The sequence below is a fragment of the Mustela nivalis genome, assembly GCF_964662115.1.
Source record: "Mustela nivalis genome assembly, chromosome: 17".
Taxonomy (NCBI): Eukaryota; Metazoa; Chordata; class Mammalia; order Carnivora; family Mustelidae; genus Mustela; species Mustela nivalis.
In genome coordinates, this window is record NC_139036.1 from 13,848,697 (window position 1) to 13,869,918 (window position 21,222).

The following is a 21,222-nucleotide window of genomic DNA, read 5'->3' on the forward strand; positions in this document are numbered from 1 at the left end:
CAAGTGGAGCTGGGGTGGTGGGAGTGAAGTTAGACAGTGGGTGGGCTCAGGTCACAAATGCAGCGTTACCAAGGGCTTCCCTCCATCCTCCTGTGGCCGGAGGCACCTTGCCATGTGACCTGTTGAGCCAGGAGCCTCTGTTCCCTGCCTCTGCAGCGGGAGGCCTGGTGGTGGTGGCGACGGATGACGGTGGGGAGTGAATGACCATGGAGGCCTGGCATCCTTCTCAGGCTTAGCTGTGCTTTAGTGATAAGACTCGTTCAGAATTTTCTGTCTGATTAAACCAAGGCATCAGGATCAAAACAGGGGAACTGAGGCCGGATTCCTCCATCATCTGGTCCCTCAGCATTTGGAGGGAGACTGGCAGCTTTCTCACCTTCCTGCTTCCTCACTGTGCCCTGGTCAGACCTGTGCTCCAGTCCCTGCTGTTGGGCTCCCCTCGCCCCCCATCCCTTCCCTGTGCTTCACTCCTTACCTCCTGCTTCCCTGCCCAGGGGAGGTGATGCCAGTGAAGATGATGCCATCCTCAGATTTACAGGGACAAAATGTTCATGTATTGAAAGAGCCTTAGCAAATGCCCTTCCTCATCTCCCCTGAACTCCGTGTCTGCAGTTCCTGCTCCCTGAGCCTGGCTCTTCCCGTGATGAGCTTGCCAGACAGGTCTGGTCCTGGTGCCACGAGAAGCCTTCAAGACATTGAACTTCCTTGTCCATGCTTCCCCCAGGCTGTGTTGATGCCTCCGTTTTGCACTGCCCTCTGTGTGGTGGGTGCCATGTCTGTCCCCGGGGCCTGGTGTCCAGTGCACATTTGTTGAACTAATGATTTTTGGAGACCATAGCCCTATTAACCCCAGCCTCTCCTCAGTCATTCCTCATTCTCTAGATTACACAGCCCTGGGTCTTTCAGTTGGCTCCTGTAGGCCTCTATTTAGGGCCCTTCTCTCCACTGCTTGTCACTCCTATGAACCAAGTTCTGTTTATTTCTGGCCTTTGTTAAGTCCTGACTTGTGTGAGCCCCATCCTCAAGCCACCTTCTCTGCTCCTTCTTTTGGAGGAAGATGGCCTCCTTGGACTGTGGCTGGGGCTGCTTTGAGAGGCATTTCAGAGCAGGTGGAAATTGAGAGAGATCAGGGGAGGACCGAGTGGCCTGCTGGGGCTCTGTGTCAGCTGCCAAATCCTGGGTCGCCCTAACCCACAAGGGAGGACCTGGGATCCCTTGGCTCCAGGAAGGCCACCTGGTGGCCCTGGGCTTCATGGGGTGAGGTCAGCTCTGCCCAGCTGCCTGAGTGCCCTTGGGCTGTCTGATCCCTCAGGGCCCTGCTTGTCACCTGCTGGATACCCAGTGTCTCAGGCCTTCCACTCTGATGGACATGATCCTTTCCCAGAAGGAAGCTCTTTCTGTTGGGAAGTGACATGACTGTTGACAGGGACTGTCACTGTTCCTGTCTCCATTGAACTGAGAGGAGGAAAGCTGAGTTTAAGTCCTTTACTTGATTGCCACCCCCTTCAGCCTCCCTCATTTCCTCAGACTGTGCCCTGCCAGTGTTCCTGCTCCATCCTTCACCCCTGGACCTATCCTTGTCCTTCACCCCTGGACGCATCTCTTCCTTTCCTGCCACACCCCTGCTCTAGCCAGGCTGTCCTCTCGGCCAGCCCTTAGTGGTCTCCTTGAGAACTTTCCAGCTCGCACAGTCTAAACAGGCTGCTGTCTCTCTGCCTCTACAACTCCACTTGCCTTCTCATCCTGGCTGCCTGAGTCCCATTACTTGTGGCGTTAGCTTAGGAGGGTCTGTTTTCTGTGAAGGCAGGGAAGTAGAAAAAAGGTAGTTGGAATATAGGCCAAGCACAAAAGGAAGAAAGGAAGGAGAAAAGGAAAAGGAAAGGATGAATGAACTTTTTAGAATATAAGTGAGGTTCGGTAGGGTGAGGTCCAGAGCCGAAGACCAAGAAAGACTTCTTGAGACATCTTTGGTGCAGAATGGTGGTTTATTAGAGCATGGGGACAGGACCTGTGGACAGAAAGAGCTGTTGCCCTGGGGTTGTGAGGAGTGGTCTATTATATGCTTGCAAGATGGGAGGCAGTCAGGGATGGCATAGGTTTCTAAGGAATTTTGGAAGCAAGGTTTCCAGGACCTTGAGGGGCTAGCAGTTGTTGGGAAAAGGTCATTTATTACTGTCTAATAAAACCTTAGTCATGAGACCCTTCAGATATATATTGGTGGGCCATATGCTTGGGGATGATCCCCAGCATGTATCTTGGAGGGTTTAGAGATAAAGGAAGTTTCCAAAGGAATTTGTATATGTTCAGGCAGACCCACAGGATCCTGCTTGGGGTGGGAGGCGTACGGTCAGGCTAGGATTGCCTTTTGCCCTTAGCAAAGTATGAAGGTGGAGGCAGTTGAGTCTAGAGGAACGCCACTCTGCTTGTTTCAAGGACTTGGCAGAGGTTAAGGAAATTTAGTAACTTTTCTTCTGCCTCTGTTTCCCATATCAGAAGGAATGAAGGAAGGAAAAAAATCTCGTTCTTTAGTACCTGTTCTAGCCCTGAATCAGAGGCCTAAATCCCAGTGTCATCCCTGGCTGCTCTTCATTCTCAGCCTCATAGGCTTTGAGTCCTTCTGGCTCTGTCTTTTCCGCATATCCCAGTCAGTCACTCTGCACCCCACACACCGTCAGCATTCCAGTCCGGGCCTTCGTTTCCTCTGCTGCCTCACTTCTCTGGGGTCTGAGGATTCTTGGGAGCTGCACCCCCGTAACACAGTGCCTGGCATGCAGTAGGTGCCATAAATGCCTGTCCTCTGTACCTAAACATCTGTCCCACAAGTCTGTAAGGTGATACATGGGCTCGTAGGCAGGGCCTTGAAGACTTCCTTCACTCTCAGTAGATGGGGTTGTAAGTATAAAGTTGAAGTAGCGTCTGGTTCCTGAGAACTTAGGCAGGGGCCACACTCCCACAGGCCCAGGTGTGAGTCAGACAGGAGTCTTCTAGGTCGGCCCCCAAAGACTGTATGACCTACCAGGAGAAGGGGCCGAGACAAGGGACATTTGCGCAGGCAGGCAGACAGGCTGGCCAAGAACTGGGGAGTAAGAGGGGCACAGGTGCCAGGTGGAAACCAAGAAGGCAAAACTATGAAGGCGTGGTTTAGTGGTTCTGTTGGGGGGGAGGTGAAGGAAATCGATTGACTTCCAGGGCCGGAGCTCAGGAAGTCAGCTTGCTGGCTCTCGCCAGACTAGGCCAGTGTACTAAACCAGACTAGTCCTGTTCAAGTCAGAAGTCTCATACCTGTAACAGGTGCTCATTTGTTCATAGTTTGTACCTGAGGTCACCATACCTTCCAGGAAAATAGTTCTTACGTTGTCCAGGTCCAGGTGTGGTGTAAAGTATTGATACCCTATAGGAGAAAAGAACAGCAGGATTCTGGGGTCCCATGCTTTGCGGGGAGAGGTGTCCCTCCTGCCCTTGAGCTGAGGATTGGAAATGGGGAGAGGTGGGAATAGGAAACTGGGGGGGTGGGGGGGTTGAGATGTGTGCTCACTGAGGCCTCTGTTCTCTGCTGGGGAGGACCTCACGCACGGCCACTGTAAGCTGGGCTAGCCTTGGCCAGGCTCCATCACTCTGTGATCAGTTCCACACAGGAGCACGTCAGCCCACAGGAGGCATTTGCCTGTGCTCACTGCCCTGTTTCTACAGGTTGCCTTTCTTCCCGATGTGAGGTTGCCTTTCTTCCCGACGTGGGAGTCCAAGTTGGCCTGGACAGTTGGTTCTTTGTGAGTGTGAATACGTGTGTGTGTGTGCAGGTATATATAACACGACACTATCCTGTCAGTGTCCAGTTCGGTGACATTCAGTGTATTCAGATGCTTGTGCAACCCTCATCATCACCACCATCCATCTCTAAAACTCTTTCATCTTCCCGAACCGAAACTCCATAGCAGGTAAACACTAATGTTTGTCCTTTCGTGTCTGGTGTATTTCACTTAATAAAGTGTTTTTAAGTTCAACCATGATATCCAATGTATCCAAACTTCATTTCTTTCTATGCCTGAATAATAGTCTCTCGTATGTGTATGCCACATTTTGTTTATCTGGTCATGCATCAGTGGGCACTTGGGTTGTTTCTGCCTTTTTGCTATTGTGAATAATGCTAAAATGAGCATGGGTGTACAAACCTCTCCTCGAATCCCGTGCTTTAGTTCTTCTGGGTATACATCTAGAAGTGGGATTGCTGTGTGATATGGTAGTTCTGTACTTAATTTTTCAAGAACCTGCCAAACTGTTTCTTTCGGTGATTCAACCGTTTCTCTCAGTGGCTCTACGATTTTATCTTCCCACTAGCAGTGCACAGTGTCTCAGTTTCTCCTCATTCTTGCCAACAGTTGTTATTTTCTTTTTTTAAATTAAAGCCATCCTTGTAGGTTTAAAGTGGTATCTCTTTGTGGGTTTAGTTTGCATTTCCCTAATAACTAATGATGTGTCGAACATTTCTTCGTGTGCTTATTGGACATTTGCTTATCTTTGGAGAAATGTCTATCTAAGTCTTTAAGCCTTTTATTGTTTTTTTTTTTTTTTTTTTTTTTTTTTTTGCCCTTCAGTTTTAGGAATTCCTTATATATTCTGCACATTAATTCTTTATCAGATCGTGATTTGCAACTGTTTTCTCCCATTCTGTGGGTTGCCTTTTCACTCTTGTGATAATGTTCTTTGACACACAGAAGTTGTGGGTTTGTTTTTTTTTTAAGATTTTATTTATTTATTTGAGAGAGAGAGCATACAAGCAGGGGAGAGGGAAAGAAAGAAACAGGCTCCCCACTGAGCAGGGAGCCGGATGCGGGGCTCGATCCCATGACCCGGGGATCATGACCTGAGCCGAAGGCAGACACTTAACCAACTGAGCCACCCAGGCGTTCCTCAACACACAAAAGTTTGTTGCCTTTGCTTTTGGTGTCATATCCCAGGAATCATACCAAATCCAATGTTAGAAAGCTGTTGGCCCTGTCTTCTAAGAGTTGTCTATTTTTTGCTCTTACGTTTAGGTCTTTGATTTACTTTAATTGTCATATATGGCATAGTGAGCCCTTGATTCTTGTGGAATCCTGCAGCCGTGCGGGTTGGTGGGATGAGGAGGAGAAAAGGTGTTCTTCCCTGTGTTCCCTTGCCTCCAGTCTTAGGAGCAAGGTGAGCCTTGGTTGAGTGGCGATGGCTTCCCAAGGAGAGCTGAGGGCCCTTGACTGCTTGGCAGGAGCCTGTGCTTCTCTGCTGTGCAGTCAGTGGCCCAAGCCAGCAGGCCCGTCTGGCACAGCAGGTATGAGAAGGAACTTCCTGGCATTGGCAGCGAGTGAAAAAGGTCCTTGTTGTATTCCTTTTTCCCTCAAAAAAAAAAAAAGAAGCTTAGCCAACCCTAACAAGGCCCCACAAAGGCAGGGAGGTTGGCTGCTTGACAAAGCCCCGAGTGGGTCATTTCCACAGCACCTCTGCACGTACTGTGTTGGGCTAAGCAGCCCCTCTTCTCTTCTGCAGCTCCCGGGCTACAGCCCCAGTGTGGCCATGGCCCTGGGCACAGCTCTTCCCGGTGCTGCTTGGGATTAGCAGACGTTCCCCTGTCTTTGGGCCCCTTTCTGCTGAATGCTTCAGAAAGCCCAGCCCACTCCTGGATGGGGCCAGAGCTAAATCTTGAGAAGGGGACCTCCTAGGGATGGGATCACCTGCTCATTGAGTATCACCGCTGGCAGGAGGTACCTCCCAGCAGAGTAAGTGCTCAGCCCTGTCCTCTGTGCCGATGACGCATGTTGTCAGAGGCTGGTAAATGGGATGTTAGCTCTTTGGGGCTGGTTGGCTCTAGCCGCTGCAGTTGAGGTCAAAGTGCTGAGGTAGGTTAGGGTTTGGAAAGCTGGGCTCCAATCCTTGTGCCTGTCTGGGCCTTGGCTTCCATGTCTGAAATGTGGGGCAGAGGGACGGGTCTCAAACACCCTGTGGGCCTGGGCTGGAGGCAGTGGGCTGTGCGTGTTCTTCCTGCAGGAGTCTGAGTGAATTGAAGTGCCTCCCCTGCCAGCCGCACATCGTGATTATTTCTCTACCTGAGCCATGTTTTGTTTTGTTTTGTTTTTAAGTATGCAAGTAGTTTTCTTTTAGTTACAGGACTATACAGCCATTGCCATGATCTAATTTTAAGAACATTCCCCATACCCCATGCCAGCCAAAGGAACCCTGTACCCCTTACCCATCACCCCTAATCTTCCCCAGCCCCCGGCAACCACTAATCTATTTTCTGTCTCTATCCATGTACTTTTCTGGCCATTTCCTATAAATGGACTTATGCAGGATGGCTGCACCCACCTCTTGCCTTCGACTTGATCATCTGCTGGTTGCAACAGTCCCGGCCCCAGGAGTCATACTTATAGACTACGGGCCCCTGGAGGTCAGGTTCCCTTTCTGGGCCCTGCCTCTCCTTCAGGTCAGCTCCTACCCTTCATGCCCTTCAGACAGTGGAGGATTTGTTACGCTCTCACCTTTGCACGAGGAGCGTCCCACTGTCCACTTAACAAACATGGGATTTGGTAAGGTTGGGTATTCCAACTTGATAAGTGAAACATTTATAATATTTATTATGTTACATACGCTTTAAAATATTTATAAACAAAGCATAGTGTTTATATAGTGAATCTGCAGTATACATTTAGAGTGGTTGGTTTGTTTCATATATTATTCAAAAATATGTGCTAAAGCTGGGCCAGCGTAGACATATAGAGGGAAATCAAATTTATTTTATTGAGGACCTTACCAGCTAGCATGGAGAACAGATGGGCAGACCCATACATGGACCCAAGGCTACATGTAGGGCTCTTCCCTTCAGAGAGGACGGGGTGATCATCCAGGAGGTAAAGGATGTGAGGCAGACATCTGGCAGGAGATGACTCTGAAGGAAGCTGGCCTGTTTCTCCGTGGGTCACCTAGGCCCATGAGGAAGGGGCTCTTGAGAGCCTCAAACACAGGGTGGAGAGCTTGGGCTTGAGCCCGGGGGAGCAGCTAAGGCACGGCCATGTTCATGCTCATGGAAGATTCTGGGGCCAGTACTGGCAGCCACAGGGGGCCCACCTTGCCCCGGATTCTAACTGCTGAACAGTGCTGAGGAACTAAGTGCCATGCCTGGGAGAGGAGAAGCCATAGACCTTACCACTGGATGCCAGTTGCTCTTGTCATGCCTCCCCCAGAACACATCGCAGGTTTGAGACTCCCATCTGCCTGGCTCGATTTGGACCAGTGGGCAGTGGGGTGACTGTATGGTGGGCAGTAGGAAAGACGTGGATGCGACACTCAAACATGGGCCTGCCTGTGCCTGGGAGTGGATGGGGACAAAGGCTGACCACAGTGCAGGTCAAGTGTCTGGTGCTCTAGAGAAGGATGAACACCCCAGGGCCTTGAGATAGGGACCAGGAGGCACAGAGAATAAATATGAGCTACTCTGCTGCCCTTGGTTTGGCCTGTCATTTTCAAGAGCCTCCTGGTGGCCATCTTGGGCCAGCTGCTGGCCTCCAGTGTGGGCATTGAGGCCTGGCTTTGCCTCAGTTCTCAGGGAGAGGATGGCCTGTGGTGCCTAGAGCTCCCTCCAGTCCAGCCAGGCCAGTTCTCGTCTTCACCCTGCTGGCCTCTTCTCTGTCCCCAGGTAGGAGACAGATGTGCCTAATGCCTTCTTCCCTTTTCCTTGTGGGAAGCATTCAGAGAAAATGTATTGAATAAATTGTCTTCTTACCACCACCCCGTTGCTTGGTGGGGACTGTGTGTGTGTGTGCACTGAGAAACAGCAGGGGAAGCAGCCTGGGTTTTGTGCCAACCCTGAGCCCTCACTTCATCTGAACAGTATCCTCTCTAGTCTCGTGGCAATCTCTGTGAGGTGAGGGATTTTTTTTATTGTGGTAAAATACACATAACAAAAAAACTACTGTATTAACCACTTCAAAGTGTATAGTTCAGTGGCATTTAGTATGTGGGTGAAGTTTTGCAACCATCACCACTATCTAGTTGTAGAACTTTCTCATCATTCCAAACAGAAATCTCATACCCATTAAGCAGTCACTCCTCATTCCCCACTCCCCCACTCATCCCCTAGCAACCATTAATCTGCTTTCTGTCTCTGTGAATTTGCCTATTCTGGATATTTCATCGAAACTAAATTATACAATGTTTGTCCCTTTGTCTCTGGCTTCTTTCACTTAGCGCAATGTTTTCATCTACATTGAAGTGTGTGTCGATGTTTCATTCTTCTTATGGCTGAATACCATTTTATTGTATGGCTAGACATTTTGTTCTTTCTGTTTTTGACTTTTTTTTTTTCTTTAATTATTTTAGAGAGCTCGAGAGTGTGAGTGCAGGGAGGGGCAGAAGGGGAGGTGGAGGGAATTTGAAGCAGGCTCTCTGCCCAACGCTGAGCTCGATCCCATGACCCTGAGATCACAAACCAAGAGTTGCGTTCTCAGCCGCCTGAGCCACTGAGGCGCCCCATCCGTGCATCCACTAATAGACATTTAGGCTGTTTCTACCTTTTGGCTGTCGTGAATAGTGCTGCTACGAACATTTGTGTATGTTTTGTTCAGAAACCTGTTTTCAGTTCTTTGGGGCGTAAACTTAGGAGCAGAACTGCTGAGTCATATGGTAACTCCATGTTTTACTTGTTGAGGAATCTCCAGACTGCTGTCCACAGCAGCTGCTCCATTTTGCATTTGAAGTAAAGGATATTGTTAATCCCATTTTACACTTGTGGAAGCTGAAGCTTACTTAAACTTTGCAGCTTGCCCAAAGTGACTTTCATGGTGATTGGCAGAGCTAGCATTCTGTTCTGAAGGTGGTGCTCTTCTTGGCTCATAGGCACTGGAAACGTAAAGCCCAGAGGCTACATTAGATTCTCGAGCCTTTGTGGGGAAGAAGGGCCTGGGAGCACGGTCATGTTTGGTTCCCCCCTCCCAGGGTGATGGGTCCACAGCTGATAAGTTCTCCATGCTGTAGGCCCCAGCATGGCTGGCCCAGCCTCCTCCTGTGGGCAGAGTTGCAGCAGTTAGGGTTCATGCTGGAGTCCTGAAGGGCACGAAGGGGTGCAGAGTCACTTCTTCCTTCAGAGGAGGCCGTGTGAGATCACAGGCACAGACAGACCTGGCATCCGACGCCGGGCAGCGAGGCTGCAGGCGCACCCTGGCCTCGGGGCTGCTGTGTGCGGCTCCAGCTCCGGTGTGGGGGATGGCTGTGAAACTGCCCAGTAAGCCCTGAGGACTGTGGGATCTAGGGGAGGCTGGCCACACGCCTGGCCAGGGAACTTCGCTGGCTTCTGGCCATGCAGGCAACGGGAGGAAAGCAGTTCGGCCTGGCGGGCACCTAAGCAGCTCCTCATCCCTCCCTGCTGCCCTGAGGCCCCTGGCTGAGGTTGGGGGAAGCCTTCTCTGAGCTGCCAGAGGGGCCAGTGGGGGCTTTTGCTCTCCGATTCAGGGTGGTTTCGTGGTTATTTCTCAAGACTCCTTTTCCATTTTTCTTTCCCGTTTTCTCTGAGAACTTGGACTTTGAGGCTATCCATCTAAAGAGAGCTGCGTGCTAGGGAGAACTGTGGCCTTGGAGGGTGGAGCATCAGGTGGCCTGTTCTACACCTGCATGGCATTTGGTGTCCACCTCTTGTGAGAGGGACTCGTGATTTGTTCGAGTCAGGACTCTGAGCAGTTTGAAGAGCCAGAGACAGTCTCTGTGGTCCTGACCAGCATGTGTTCCTCTCAGGGCATGGGGTTCCAGGGGCGCCTGACATGGGGTGCAGTACTCAGAGAAGCTCCCCACGGGACACCTTCCTTCCACAGAAAATTCTGGTCTGACCTCCTTTAATCCTCAAGAAACGATGTATGTGGTCTCTCCCTGGACCTGGCTCAGGTGGCCTAACCAAGCCTTTGGTGTGGCTGCCCAGCCAGCCTCTGTACAGGAGCTTATGGGAGCTGCTTTCCCCCTCTCTGAGGAGGGCAAGGGAGCTTGTGTTACTGCCTAGGCCGTGTCTGATCCTACTGGTTCGGCAGTAACCCTGGGCCACACTTGTCCCGGGTGACCCCAGTGGGTTCCAGGGCCCTTTATCCCTCTGGGCCCCACTTACAAGCCATTACAGTGCCTTCCTCCTGAGGCTGTCATCAGGGTGAACCTGTAAGTTCTTATCCAGGGCCCTGGCCGACCCTAGAAGACAGTTGGGATTATTCTTGCCCCGGTGGCTCCTCCTGCAAGGAGAGTCTTTTTGGCCTACCTGGAGCATACTCACGCCTACTTCTGGCAGTGCACAGAGGTGCTGGCTGACTGCTGTCAACAAATAGCACTGCTTGTCCTGTTCCTTAAGTGGGTCGTAGGGAGTGTGATGGAGCAATAATACGGAGTACAGGACAGGTGGGAAAAGTCTTGATCCCTGATTTTTCATTCTGTGTGTGTGCATGCCCATACACCTGTTCTTCCTAGCATGAAATGTGTGATTCTCAGTCAGTCGTGGACAGATAGTTCTGAAATACACGAACTGTTGCAGGACCTGCAGTGCACTGCGTTGGCCTTCACCTTGAAAGGCACTTTTGACCTTCAGATTCTGTGAGCACTTCCTGGCCCTGGGTGAAAGCCTTTGTTTCTGTGGGTCTCTGTTTACCCATCTGAATGGAGAAGTGGGCCATTCTATCCAAGTTTTACCTGACCTCTGGTTGTATAAGCACAGCTTCCTGGAGGAAAGGGTCCCCACCTGTAGCTGTAAATGGCACCTCTTTGTACTTCTGTCCTACTCTCCTCTTCTATCTCTCTGAGAGAAGCTTACCTTCCAAACTTCCAGGATCCAACAAGAAATGGAGGCTACCTGTTTTCCCCAAAGTGCACCTGCTTGGGCCAGGGATGGGGGTGGAGGGTATCCAGGGGCTAAGGCTTTTGTAGGAGGATCTTTCAAAGCAAGCATCTGACAAGTGCCCAGCTACAGTGGACAGAGGTTTCCTTGGCCTTTTGTGGGCCATTGGGTGGATGACAGGAGGGCTGGGTTCTCAGCAGGATGTCATCACATCCCCGGAGAGAGGCCCTTGTCTTAGTCCTCCAGCTTGGTCATTTCATGCTTATGTAGTCTCCGGCCTGGGGATTTGTTGACACTGCCGCAGCTCTGCCATCTTAGCTGGTGTCGTGTGGAGACCAGAAGAGGACTGGAAACCCCCAGATAGCTAGAGGGCCATCTGGTGACATTGCTGGCTAAAGAGTTAACCCATAACTTCGCAACACAGCTGAGCTCGAAGGCCTGCAGATAGCCATCCCTTTCTTGAAATCGAGCAAAACTGGGTGCCGCTCAGCCTGGTAGGAGGCCTGGATTCTTCACAGCTGGAGGTGCGAAATGAGAGCAGGGAGCTTGTCAGATGGAACTGGGTCTCTGCGGATGGCATGGGAGCGAGGGCACCCCTCTGGCTGGATTTGGGTTGCGGCCTAGATATCTGCCCTTGCTCTTCAAGCAGAGGGGCTGGCCAGCTGGGAGATGGGTTGTCAAGGATCCATTCTCTCCTCCATGCTGAGAATATGGACGGGTATGACCTGCTCCTGCTCTGAAGTGGGGAGGGCCACACCTGGGCCTGGGGGCTCTCTGGAGGCCCTTGGCTAAAGCACCCAAGCTCTGGGTGCAGGAGTTGTGGTTGAGCACAGACTAACGAAGGGGCAAATGGGGGTGGCGGTACAGACAGCGTCATAGGAGTTTGGGAGTCGTCCGTGAGAGGACGCACTGGCCCGGGGCCTGGCCTTCGGTACCCATCTGAGACAGTGAGCCACTTCACGGCAGGTGGCACCATTGAGACTCAGGAGGAACTATTTCCATAGCACCTGCCTCTCCTCCCTCTTCCCTGTATGTGACAGGGTTAGATTATGCCCACCTCATGAGTAGTGTTTAAGGAAGCCTGAGAGAGGTTGTAATCACAAGACACACAGGTAGTAAATAAATGCTCATTTCCTGCAGCTGTAGCTTGTTGTTTTTGCCTTTGATTGACACCTCTGAAGGCTCTTCTGGAAGGAGGGAGAGAACTCATTTTGTATACGTTAACAACTGAGGCCCAGAGAGGTTGTGGGATGTCTAAGGTCCTGGTTTGTAACTAGGTCCCATGACCCTGTTCCGCTGCGAGGCTAGCTGGGAAATCTCATCACTAGCTTCTGGCCACGTGTCCAGGAAACCCAGTGACTGTGCATGAGGGAATGGCGAGCAGTTTCATGACCACTGAGCCCTGGAATGGTAGTTTCTAAAGATGAGCACGTGCCTTCAGATGGCCCACTAGAAAGTATAGGGAGAAAAGAGTATTAGAATTTCTGTTGGCCTGTTTTACTGTCACTGTTTAGCTTACCTGTGTGTGTGTGTGTGTGTGTGTGTGTGTGTGTCTGTGTGTGATAGTTTATAAGGTATTGGCACAGATAACTTAATCCATGCATCCCTGTGTCACAGGTGGGCATACACTGGCACCTGTGACACCCATGAGTCCAAGCACTGGGTAGGCTATCAAGGACAAAGGAAGAAAAGTCACCCTAGAAGAGCTCCTCTGCCCTCCCCTCTCCCGCTCTGGGCTCTGTGTTCCTGCTCATGGCCCTAATACAGCAACCTGTGGCGTCAGTGTCCCTGTTTCATATACAAGAGGACCCACCCCAGAGAAGCCTTGGGAGAAGCCACCCCAGGGAGCCTTGTCGGTACCAACTGGGAGCGTGTGCCTCTGCGTCGGGAGGCTGAGCTGAGAGAGCAGAGGCCATGACCCCTAGTTTGCCCAAAGAGGGTTCAGATGGGGCAGTAGCATGATGCCAGAGAAGACCTGGGATTAGAAATTCTGAAGAGTAGGACTGGAACTGGAACAAGGTGGTGGGGAAGCCTAGGAGGCCTTGCCCTGGGTTGGAGGGGTGCTTTCTTGAAGCTGTGGGAGGAGCACTCGTCTGGGGAGGGGGACTCAGCCTCTACATGCTCATGGGTCTCCCCAGCCAGAAGACCAGTAGGTGGGTCCCAGGCCTCCCCCCCTTGTTCACTGCTCCTGAAGAACTCCTTTGGTTGGTTGCAGGATAACCCAATAAGCCCCCTTTCCCAGCTCAAGGACTCTTCAGGAGTGCCCAGGAGAGACCCTCCAAGGCTGCTTTCCTGAGGAAGAGCATCCTAGCATGTGTGTGGCCCACCCTCACAAGTGGGACTCGGGCCCGTCCCCTAGCCCCAGCTGAAGTCAGAGGCCTCCCTGTTCTCTCACAGCTGGCTCACCTGCCCTGCTACCTGCATTCTGAGCTGTGCCCAGAGGGTCCATAACGAAAGGGTTTGGGGAGTTGGGAACCTTACTTCCTTCCCCTCCTGTGGACCAGAAAGCCAGCAGCCATGCTGGGTGAGGGCTCTGGCACTCAGTGCTCCTCTGGTCCAACTTCTGTAGTTGGATACCAGGACTTGAGGAGGGGGGTAGCAGTGCATCAGAGATGCTGGTGGGCTGGCCTGGAAAGTACCAGGAAGCTCATATGCACTCCAGCTGGAGGGGGTCTGGGAGCTTCCTGCTTCCTTTCGTTTGGCAGATGAAGAAGGGTTTCTGGTAGCGGTTAGAGTTGGCCTGAGCTTGGCATTCACACCGAACCCAGCATCTTGACCTTCAGAGCAGGCCTCTTCCCCGTGCCCTGGCAACAGGGAGCTTGCAGCCAGGCAGGGCTAGGACCTACCTCAGAGACTTAGGAGGGAGGTACCTGATAAAGCAGCCACCAGCTGGCCACCGTGGCTATTTCTTCCCCTGCCACTTTGTCAGGAACCCAGCTCAAGAAGTGCTGAATCCTTGGGGGCCACTCAGTAGGGAAGCTGGCAGCTGCCGGGGAAGTTGGGCAGCCTCCCCACCTCGTCGCTCACACCATCAGGGGTCCTGGCCAAGGCTTCCCTTGCTGGGAGAACCACCAGAACGGGGCATTAGGGTAGTGCCTTGCCTGACTCCAGGCCAGGAGCTCTTTGCCCTTGGGATGGTGACAGCCCTGGTGCCTCACTTCCCTCCCATGAGTGCCTTCCTGTTTGGGGGAAGGTGAGAGGCCAGAGGGTGCAGGGCTAACAGATCCTCTCCAGGAACGTCCTCCTTGCTGCCCCCACCCCAGCAGGAACCTCTAAATGCCTTCTTTGCTTGTTCTCGGTGTTCTTTTCCTCATTTCAGTGTCTAACAGTGTCAGAACAGGAAAAAGTTTTTATTCGCTGCTCCGGCGTCGGCTGGGCAGTCCTGCCAGGTGGTGGGGGGTCACCTGCCCTGAGTGGGCTCAGTCTGCCTCTACAGCATCTCTGATAACTGTGGCTCCAGCCTGCCAGCCCCACAGCCCGCCTTCCAGGATGTGGCTTCTCTCCGGTTCCCTCCGTGCCTCTAAAAATAACCTTGCTATTTTGGAACCACCTCCTCTGGAGCTTTTTCTCACTGCTCTCTCTCTCGGAGCTGTAACCCCTGGGAGACCAGACTCTTGGCTGCCTCTGTCCTTCCAGCTGTCGTTACGGAGCTGTCCCCTTCCTGCCTCTCTCCCTTCCCCCGCTACTAGCTGGAATCTTGTTCTCCTGCTAGGAGGGAATGTCCAGCTGGATGTCCTCTGAGAAGAGCAGGCCTGTCACCTCTCCTCTCTGGGATGGCTAGGACAAAAGTGGGGCCATGAGGGTGGGGATGAGGCAGAGCACCACCCTGTGCCCCTGTTGTAACTGGGGATCTACACAGCTGCCAGAGGGCTGGGAGGGCCTGGGGGTGTGGGGCAGCCCATGCTGCCATACTCTGACCCATGAGTGCTCGTCTCTGTGTGACCCCCTGCCCCATCTTCTTCTTTGCAGCCCACAACCCTGCCTCAGGGCACCATCAACATGAACCAGTGCACAGACGTGGTGGATGGGGAGGGCCGGACAGGTCAGAAGTTCTCCTTGTGCATTCTGACCCCTGAGAAGGAACATTTCATCCGGGCGGAAACCAAGGAGATCATCAGCGGGTGAGTCTGCCCAGCACCTCTGCATTCCAGCAGGTTCTTGGGCCAGTTCCCTCTGGCACAAATTTGGCAAGATGGCCATCACTTTCTTCCCCACGCGTGTTCCCTCTTCTGAGTCCCCTCTCTCTTCACACTGCCACCATGTACCCGGTCACCACACCAGAAACTGGCCTCACCCTGTACCTGTCTTTACGTCATTCCTGTGTGCTCATACTCTCCTCGTGTCCCACTTCCCCGGGACCCTCCCTCTGCTGGCGCTGCCCCACCTCCAGGGCTGCTGCAGCTTCCTTCAGCCTCTCATTGGTCTCACCACCTCCATTCTCAACCCTCCACCCATGTGTCACTCGACCATGAGGGTTTCAGTCCCCAGAGCACACATGACCTTGCCTCTCTCCTGCCTGAAGCCCCATCACCTGTGAAGTGCAAGTTCCTTGGTTGGCCCAGGAGGCCCCTTCCCAACCCTCCAGCCTCACCCCCACCACCCTTGTGTCCCTCATTACCGAGCTGCTTATCACTGCACACCCCTGTGCTGCCCACCAGCTGTGTGCCTTCCCTCCCACCCTGCCTTCAGTTTGGAATGACCCCTCCGTCCTTCAGCCTGAGTGTCCGCTTTTGCAGGAAACCTGCCCCCATGAGGCACTTGGCACCATCAGCTGGCTTTATGAAAGATGCAGATTGTCTGGGCGCACATCTGGCCTCCTTTAGCCGGCAGTAGGTCCTTGAGCGTGGAGGGCTGTGTCCCATTCCTCGTCCTTGGGGCCTACACACAGCAGTCACTCCAGTGCTGCTATAGACCCTGGCTTCTTTGTCCAGGTGGAAAGAATAGACAGTCCCTGAGTCACACCACTGCCCTGGCCTTGCCCTGGTCAGAAGCTTAGGGGAAGCCCTGGAAGGTGGAAGGGGACCCGGGTTTTCAGGTAGCTGACAGTCCAGGCGAGCAGAGCTCCATGCTGCTGAGCTCATACAGCGTGTGCCTTCCAGAAGTCCGTACTCCTGGGCGCATGTTACCAGCTCTGTGCGACCTAGCCCCACAGTACATGCGCAGTGAGCAGGCTCAGCATGCCTGGCCAGGAGCTCGGGCGCTGGATCTTGGAGAATCCCATTGGTCCTTTAAGGCCGAGAAAGCTTTGAGAGAGTGAATTGGGGTGTGGTCGGGGTGGGCGGTTAGGGATCCTGGGCTGATTATTGTAGTGCAGAGTGGAGGGAACTAGAAGGTGAAGCCTTTTGGTTTCAACAAGTAAAAAAACTCTGAGCACTGGCTCAGCTTCAGGATCTCAGGCCAAGGCTGCTGTATGAGGAAGTGAGAACAGTGGTCAGAAGGTCCCCAGGTTTTGCCGAGTTCAGAAGTTTAAATCCACGCTGTGCCGGGCTGGAGCCGAGGGCCAGAGTTGCACTGTAGAGTGACCAGCGGACCCTCTGCTGGGGCTGCCAGCTCAGCCTGAGTCCTTCATGCTTAGAGAGAGGGTTTGCATTTCTAATTCCTAGGGGCAAACATCAGGACCGCTTGGCCTCTCCCTCTCCCTGTTCTTAATTGTAGAACTATATGGTTTAGGAGTGTAGAGGGCTCAGGGAGCCTGGCCAGCTGAATCAGAGAAGCATAGGACTCTTGATTTTGGGGACGTGGGCTTGAGCCCCATACTGGATGTGGAGATCAGTTAAAAAAAATTTTTTTTTAAATATACAGAGAGAGGACTTTTACAGAGCCCTCATTCTACAGTTGGGAGACTAAAGCTTTGGAAATGCAAGAATCCTGATGAAGGGCAGTCTACAGGCATGAGGGACAGCGGAGAACCACTCACTTTTCCCGGCTCACACCTGCTGCTGCAGCCCTGTCTGGCAGACAGACAGCCTGCACTGAGGTGCCACTGCCCCGCGGGATTCCTCGGATGAGACCTAGCCCTCCCCTGAGGTGTTAGGTCTGGTGGAGGATCCAGATTAGCACGAAGTATGGGACGGGGTGTCCAGGGTCCCCAGGACAGGCTGGGGCATATGTGAGCCAGGGAACCCAAGTCATTGATGTCGTGGTGTGCTACATGGCATGAGGAAATTGACAGCTGACCCAGCCTCTGCCAGTTGGCCCAAATCCTACCATCAGGCACCTACCACAAGCCAGGGGACTGCCTGTCCTGATCCCCTCTCCTAAGGACACTGCAAGTACAGGGATGGGGGACTGCCATTCCTGTGCACCTTGAGTAGACAAGGTCATTGGTGGACCAGGACACCAGATGTGTGTGTTCTCTGGGTCCCGCATGTTGGCTGGGCCATCCAGGTTTGTGCGGTGGCTCAGAGGCATACGCAGAGCTTTCCCTGTCCTCATCCCTCCCCATCAGGCAGGGTTTGCCCCATGGCAACCTGTTCCTGTCCCCCAGCAGCAGCATCTTTGTCCTCACCACCCACTGGTACACTAGGCCTCCTTTACAGAGTCACGTCGGGTAGTGTGCTCTGGGGACAGACTTCTGCCTCCATCTCCTCTCCTTCCTCTGCCTCTCACCTTTGGACGCATGCCTCCCTTGGCATCCTCACCACCTGGCACAGTTCCTTTGCCAGAAAATCTCACCTGTGGGCTTTTAGACCCTGAGACCCATCTCCCAAATGAGGTATGGGCTTTGTCTGGGCTGACTTAGAGCAGGGGTAGTTAGAGACAGTCCATCCAGACTTCTTTCTGTGTTTTTCTCTGAACAGAGGCTCCTGAGCTGCCTGAGGCTTCTCATCCAGAGCTGGATGGAGAGAGTTGGTGGTTCTCTTTCCCACTCTCTTGTGCCAGGATGGGCCTTCAGGATGTTTGAGGCACAACTTAGCACAGGTCTTTCAGAGGAGGTGGGATGTAAGCAGGTGGGTGGGGACTCCAGCTGAGCTGGGCCTGATCTTTCCCCTTCTCTGTTTTCCTGCCTCACAGTTCTGCCCCCCTCAGTCTCACTCATCCTGGCTCTTCCGTCAGAGTTGCGGAACCCAGCCTACTGTGTCCTGGCACTCACTTCCACCCCCAGTCCCGTGTCCATATTCGCCCCTTGCCTCTCTTCCCTCGGTGTATTTTACACGGTGACACATCCGAAGGACGTGTTACATGCTTCCTGCTGGGCTTCTGTAAGAAACCTTAGTGCAAGGGACATATTCCATCATCTGTCCTGGCCAGCCCCAGCCTGCCCTGAGTCTGCAGCCTTCTTCGGGCTGGCACAGGAGCTCGTCGAGCTCTGGCCAGTCGGCAGTGCCACCGCGGTGCAGATCTCTTCCCTCGAGGCCCCGTCCCTCGGGCTCGCCGGTTTGCCTGCTTGCTCGTGTTGCCAATTCACAGCAGCTGGGCCACCTGCACCTGTCTGTCACGCCCCCGTGCTCCTGGGGCCCTGGAGGGTGAGGGGACTTTGTGAAGCAGTCTCTCCTCATCTCCTAAGTAAAGCTCTGAGAGGGGTCTTCAGCAGACACAGCTTCCCGGGGTGCCCAAGGAATGTCAGCCCCTGTGGCAGACCGGAAAGCAGGTCTTTTAATCCCACATGTGTGTGAGTTCCTCAGATTATGTGAGTGAGGCGCTGAGAGTCTGCTCATCTGCTGGCCTTGCAGACACAGTCATGCTTCCTCTTGGTTCTGGGCCAGCCCGCAGAGGAGTGACCCACAGGGCCTGCGCCTCAGGTCTCCATGTGCCCGGAGTCATTCAAGCTCTGGGCAAATACAGAATGAAGCTGAGCTGCGCTCACCCCAGATGCTCTGATTCCCCACGCCCAAGCCCACTTCCCCAGCTCTCAATAGCAAAACCAGCATATCCTCCTGAGGCTGTCCTAGAAGGTCACCGACTGTGACCAACTTTCCTCCCTCCGTCCACGATTTAAGAAGCACCTCGGGGTGCTAAAGACAGGAGCCCTCCTTCCTGACTGGCTCGAGTGCTGGTGCTGGCGGGACAGGCTCTGCCTCACACTGCGGCTCAGCCACCGTCCCGGGCCTGGGGTGACAGCAGGCCCAGCACAGACCCTCAGGGTCCAGGGAGTGGGGCCAGAGTCTCCTACAGTACCTACCCCTCTGGAGAGAGCACCCTTCACCACCAGCTCCTCCTGTCCCCCTCCTCCAACCGTTCCAGATGTTAAGGCCTCCAGTGAGGCAAGCAGTGGACATGTTATGGCCTAATCTGCCCCCTGCTTTCAGAGAGGAGGAGACTGAAGCCCAGAGGCACAGGGAGCCCCCAGGGTTGTGGTTAGAAAGTAGTAGAGCCAGCTCTGTATCAGCCCTCCTGCTTTCAGCCACTGCTCTTCCCATGCTCGCCTGCTGCCTTCCCTGCTCCTGGTCCAGAGGGGACTTTCCCACTTGTGGGCCTCGGAGTGGGTCCCTGGGCAGCTCTGCTGGGTCTTCCCCAAAGCCAAGGTGCCCAGAGCCCTCAGGGTGCAGGTAGGGCCCAGAGGTGAGTGAATGGGTCTGGGAGGTCAGCTGCTCAGTCCCTGGAAGTGACCTGCCACAGAGAACTTAGGTAGCACAGCTGCTGGTTTCCTGTCTCTAGAGCTCTAAATGCTACTCAGTAGCAGCCCACCTGTGCCTTAGCCAAATCTACCATGGGAGGACAGTTTTAAAGCCAAGTCTAAACCCAAAGATAGGGTCAATGATGGAAACTATGATGTGCTCTGCATATCTATGGCTGGTCACAGGGCCCTCTCCACCTGCACTATGGTCATTGTGGGGTCAGCATCTGGGCCTGGTCCCAGCACAGCTTGTGCTTGTCCTGGGCTGCACTGTCGGCACTTCCCCAGTGGTGGCTGGCTCAAGTCTGGGTTATGCTCTGCCCTTGCTCCACTGCCCAGAGGCCTGGCCACTGGATGGGCACCCTCAAGTAGGAAGTATTGGGCCTGCTGCCTAGACCACCCAGTACGGTTCCCAAGTCCTGAGGGCAGGGATCTGATCCCTCCTCTTCTCTCCCCAGATGGCTAGAGATGCTCATGGTCTATCCCAGGACCAATAAGCAGAACCAAAAGAAGAAGCGGAAGGTGGAGCCTCCCACACCACAGGTAGGTAGAGTGGTGTCCATCAGTGGGGCTAGGAGGAAGTAAGAGCTCCCCAGGAGGTTAAAAGACTTCAGAACCCAGCCTAAAATTAGGGGTGAGAAAAAGGATCCAGATGGGAGTGCAGCTAAAGTGGTTATGAACCCTGCATGGGCTCTCCTTCCCTCTAGTGGTCTGTGGGCTGAGACCTGCATGCTCCTCTCCAGGCCGCAGGGCAGGACCCCCCGCAGGATAGGGTGGCCTCACTCATGTGCTCTGGGTCCACCCCAGGAGCTTTGCAGTGAGGGAGCCGGTGCGCAGTGGCGGCATGATAGCATGTCCGTTCCTTGGCTGTCCTGCCAGCTGCTAGCGAACAGAGGGCTTGCTCAGAGGGGCTGCTTGCTGTACATGGGTATCCTTGTGCAGTCAGGGAGGGTCATAGAGCATCCTGGCTGAGTGAGGAGCTCTCAGGGGACCCTGTTCCTGCTCTGGGCTTTGACCAAAAAACTGGTAAGACCTTGACTTTTGTGCCCCTGCTCTAACTCCCATTTGACCGAAGTGGGGGGTGGCTTGGTTAGGTCCCATCAGCTCTAATCCTTCCCTAAAGGCCACTCTCCTTGTCTGTAGGGACACAGGCACCCAGAAGGGCTCTCCGTCTTCCTGCCATGCTCCTCACACTCCTGGGGCCCTGGTGGAGCAAATTAACTTTACTGAGCCTCAGTGAACTGCTTTATAGAATGGGCCTTTGGACACCCAGTTACAGGGTTGTTGTGGGCATGGAAGGAAGGAATGAGCCCTTGATGGGTGCTCAGCGAATGCTCCTCTCTGCTCCAGACTTCAGTGTTACTGAGTGCTTTCCCTTGCCTGATGGAGCCTCACAGAACCCCCCAAGAGTGAGCAGGATGGGAATGGGGGTCCCTTTGGCATCTTGCAAGGCCCAGAGTCTGGCAGCGAGCCAGCCCATGATGGAACCTGAACCACCCCTGGGGACTCAGCAGTCCTTAGTGGCTGCTGTCTGCCTCACCGAGTGGTAGAGGTCCGCCCAGGCAGGACCAGGGGGTGTGTGCTGGCCTGGGTACCACCACCACCAACCCACACCCACCTGCCCCGGCCCTGCCATGCACGGGTCCTGAGGGAGTGCAGCCCTGGGCCCACTTTAAGCTGATGGTCATTGTTTGCCCTTTGTCCACCCTCCCCAACGAGCCTCAGGCCAGCATCCCCTGGAGGGTAGCATACCTGGCGAGAAGTCAGCAAAATGCAGTCAGAGACCTTCCTGGAGACTGAAAGTGGGACTTCGTGCTGGGGAACGGCAGATACGCACACA

At 53.7% G+C, this 21,222-nt stretch overlaps 1 protein-coding gene across 10 annotated transcripts in view; it reads left to right on the forward strand.

The window, feature by feature from the left end:
• Positions 1–21,222, forward strand: part of MPRIP (myosin phosphatase Rho interacting protein) — a 145,482-nt gene that overhangs the window by 65,540 nt on the left and 58,720 nt on the right. For all 10 annotated transcript variants that reach the window (XM_082706826.1, XM_082706831.1, XM_082706832.1 and 7 more), the window contains 2 exons: positions 14,795–14,946; positions 19,841–19,925. In XM_082706826.1, the coding sequence (XP_082562952.1) occupies positions 14,795–14,946; positions 19,841–19,925 (237 nt within the window). The remainder of the gene's footprint in view (positions 1–14,794; positions 14,947–19,840; positions 19,926–21,222) is intronic.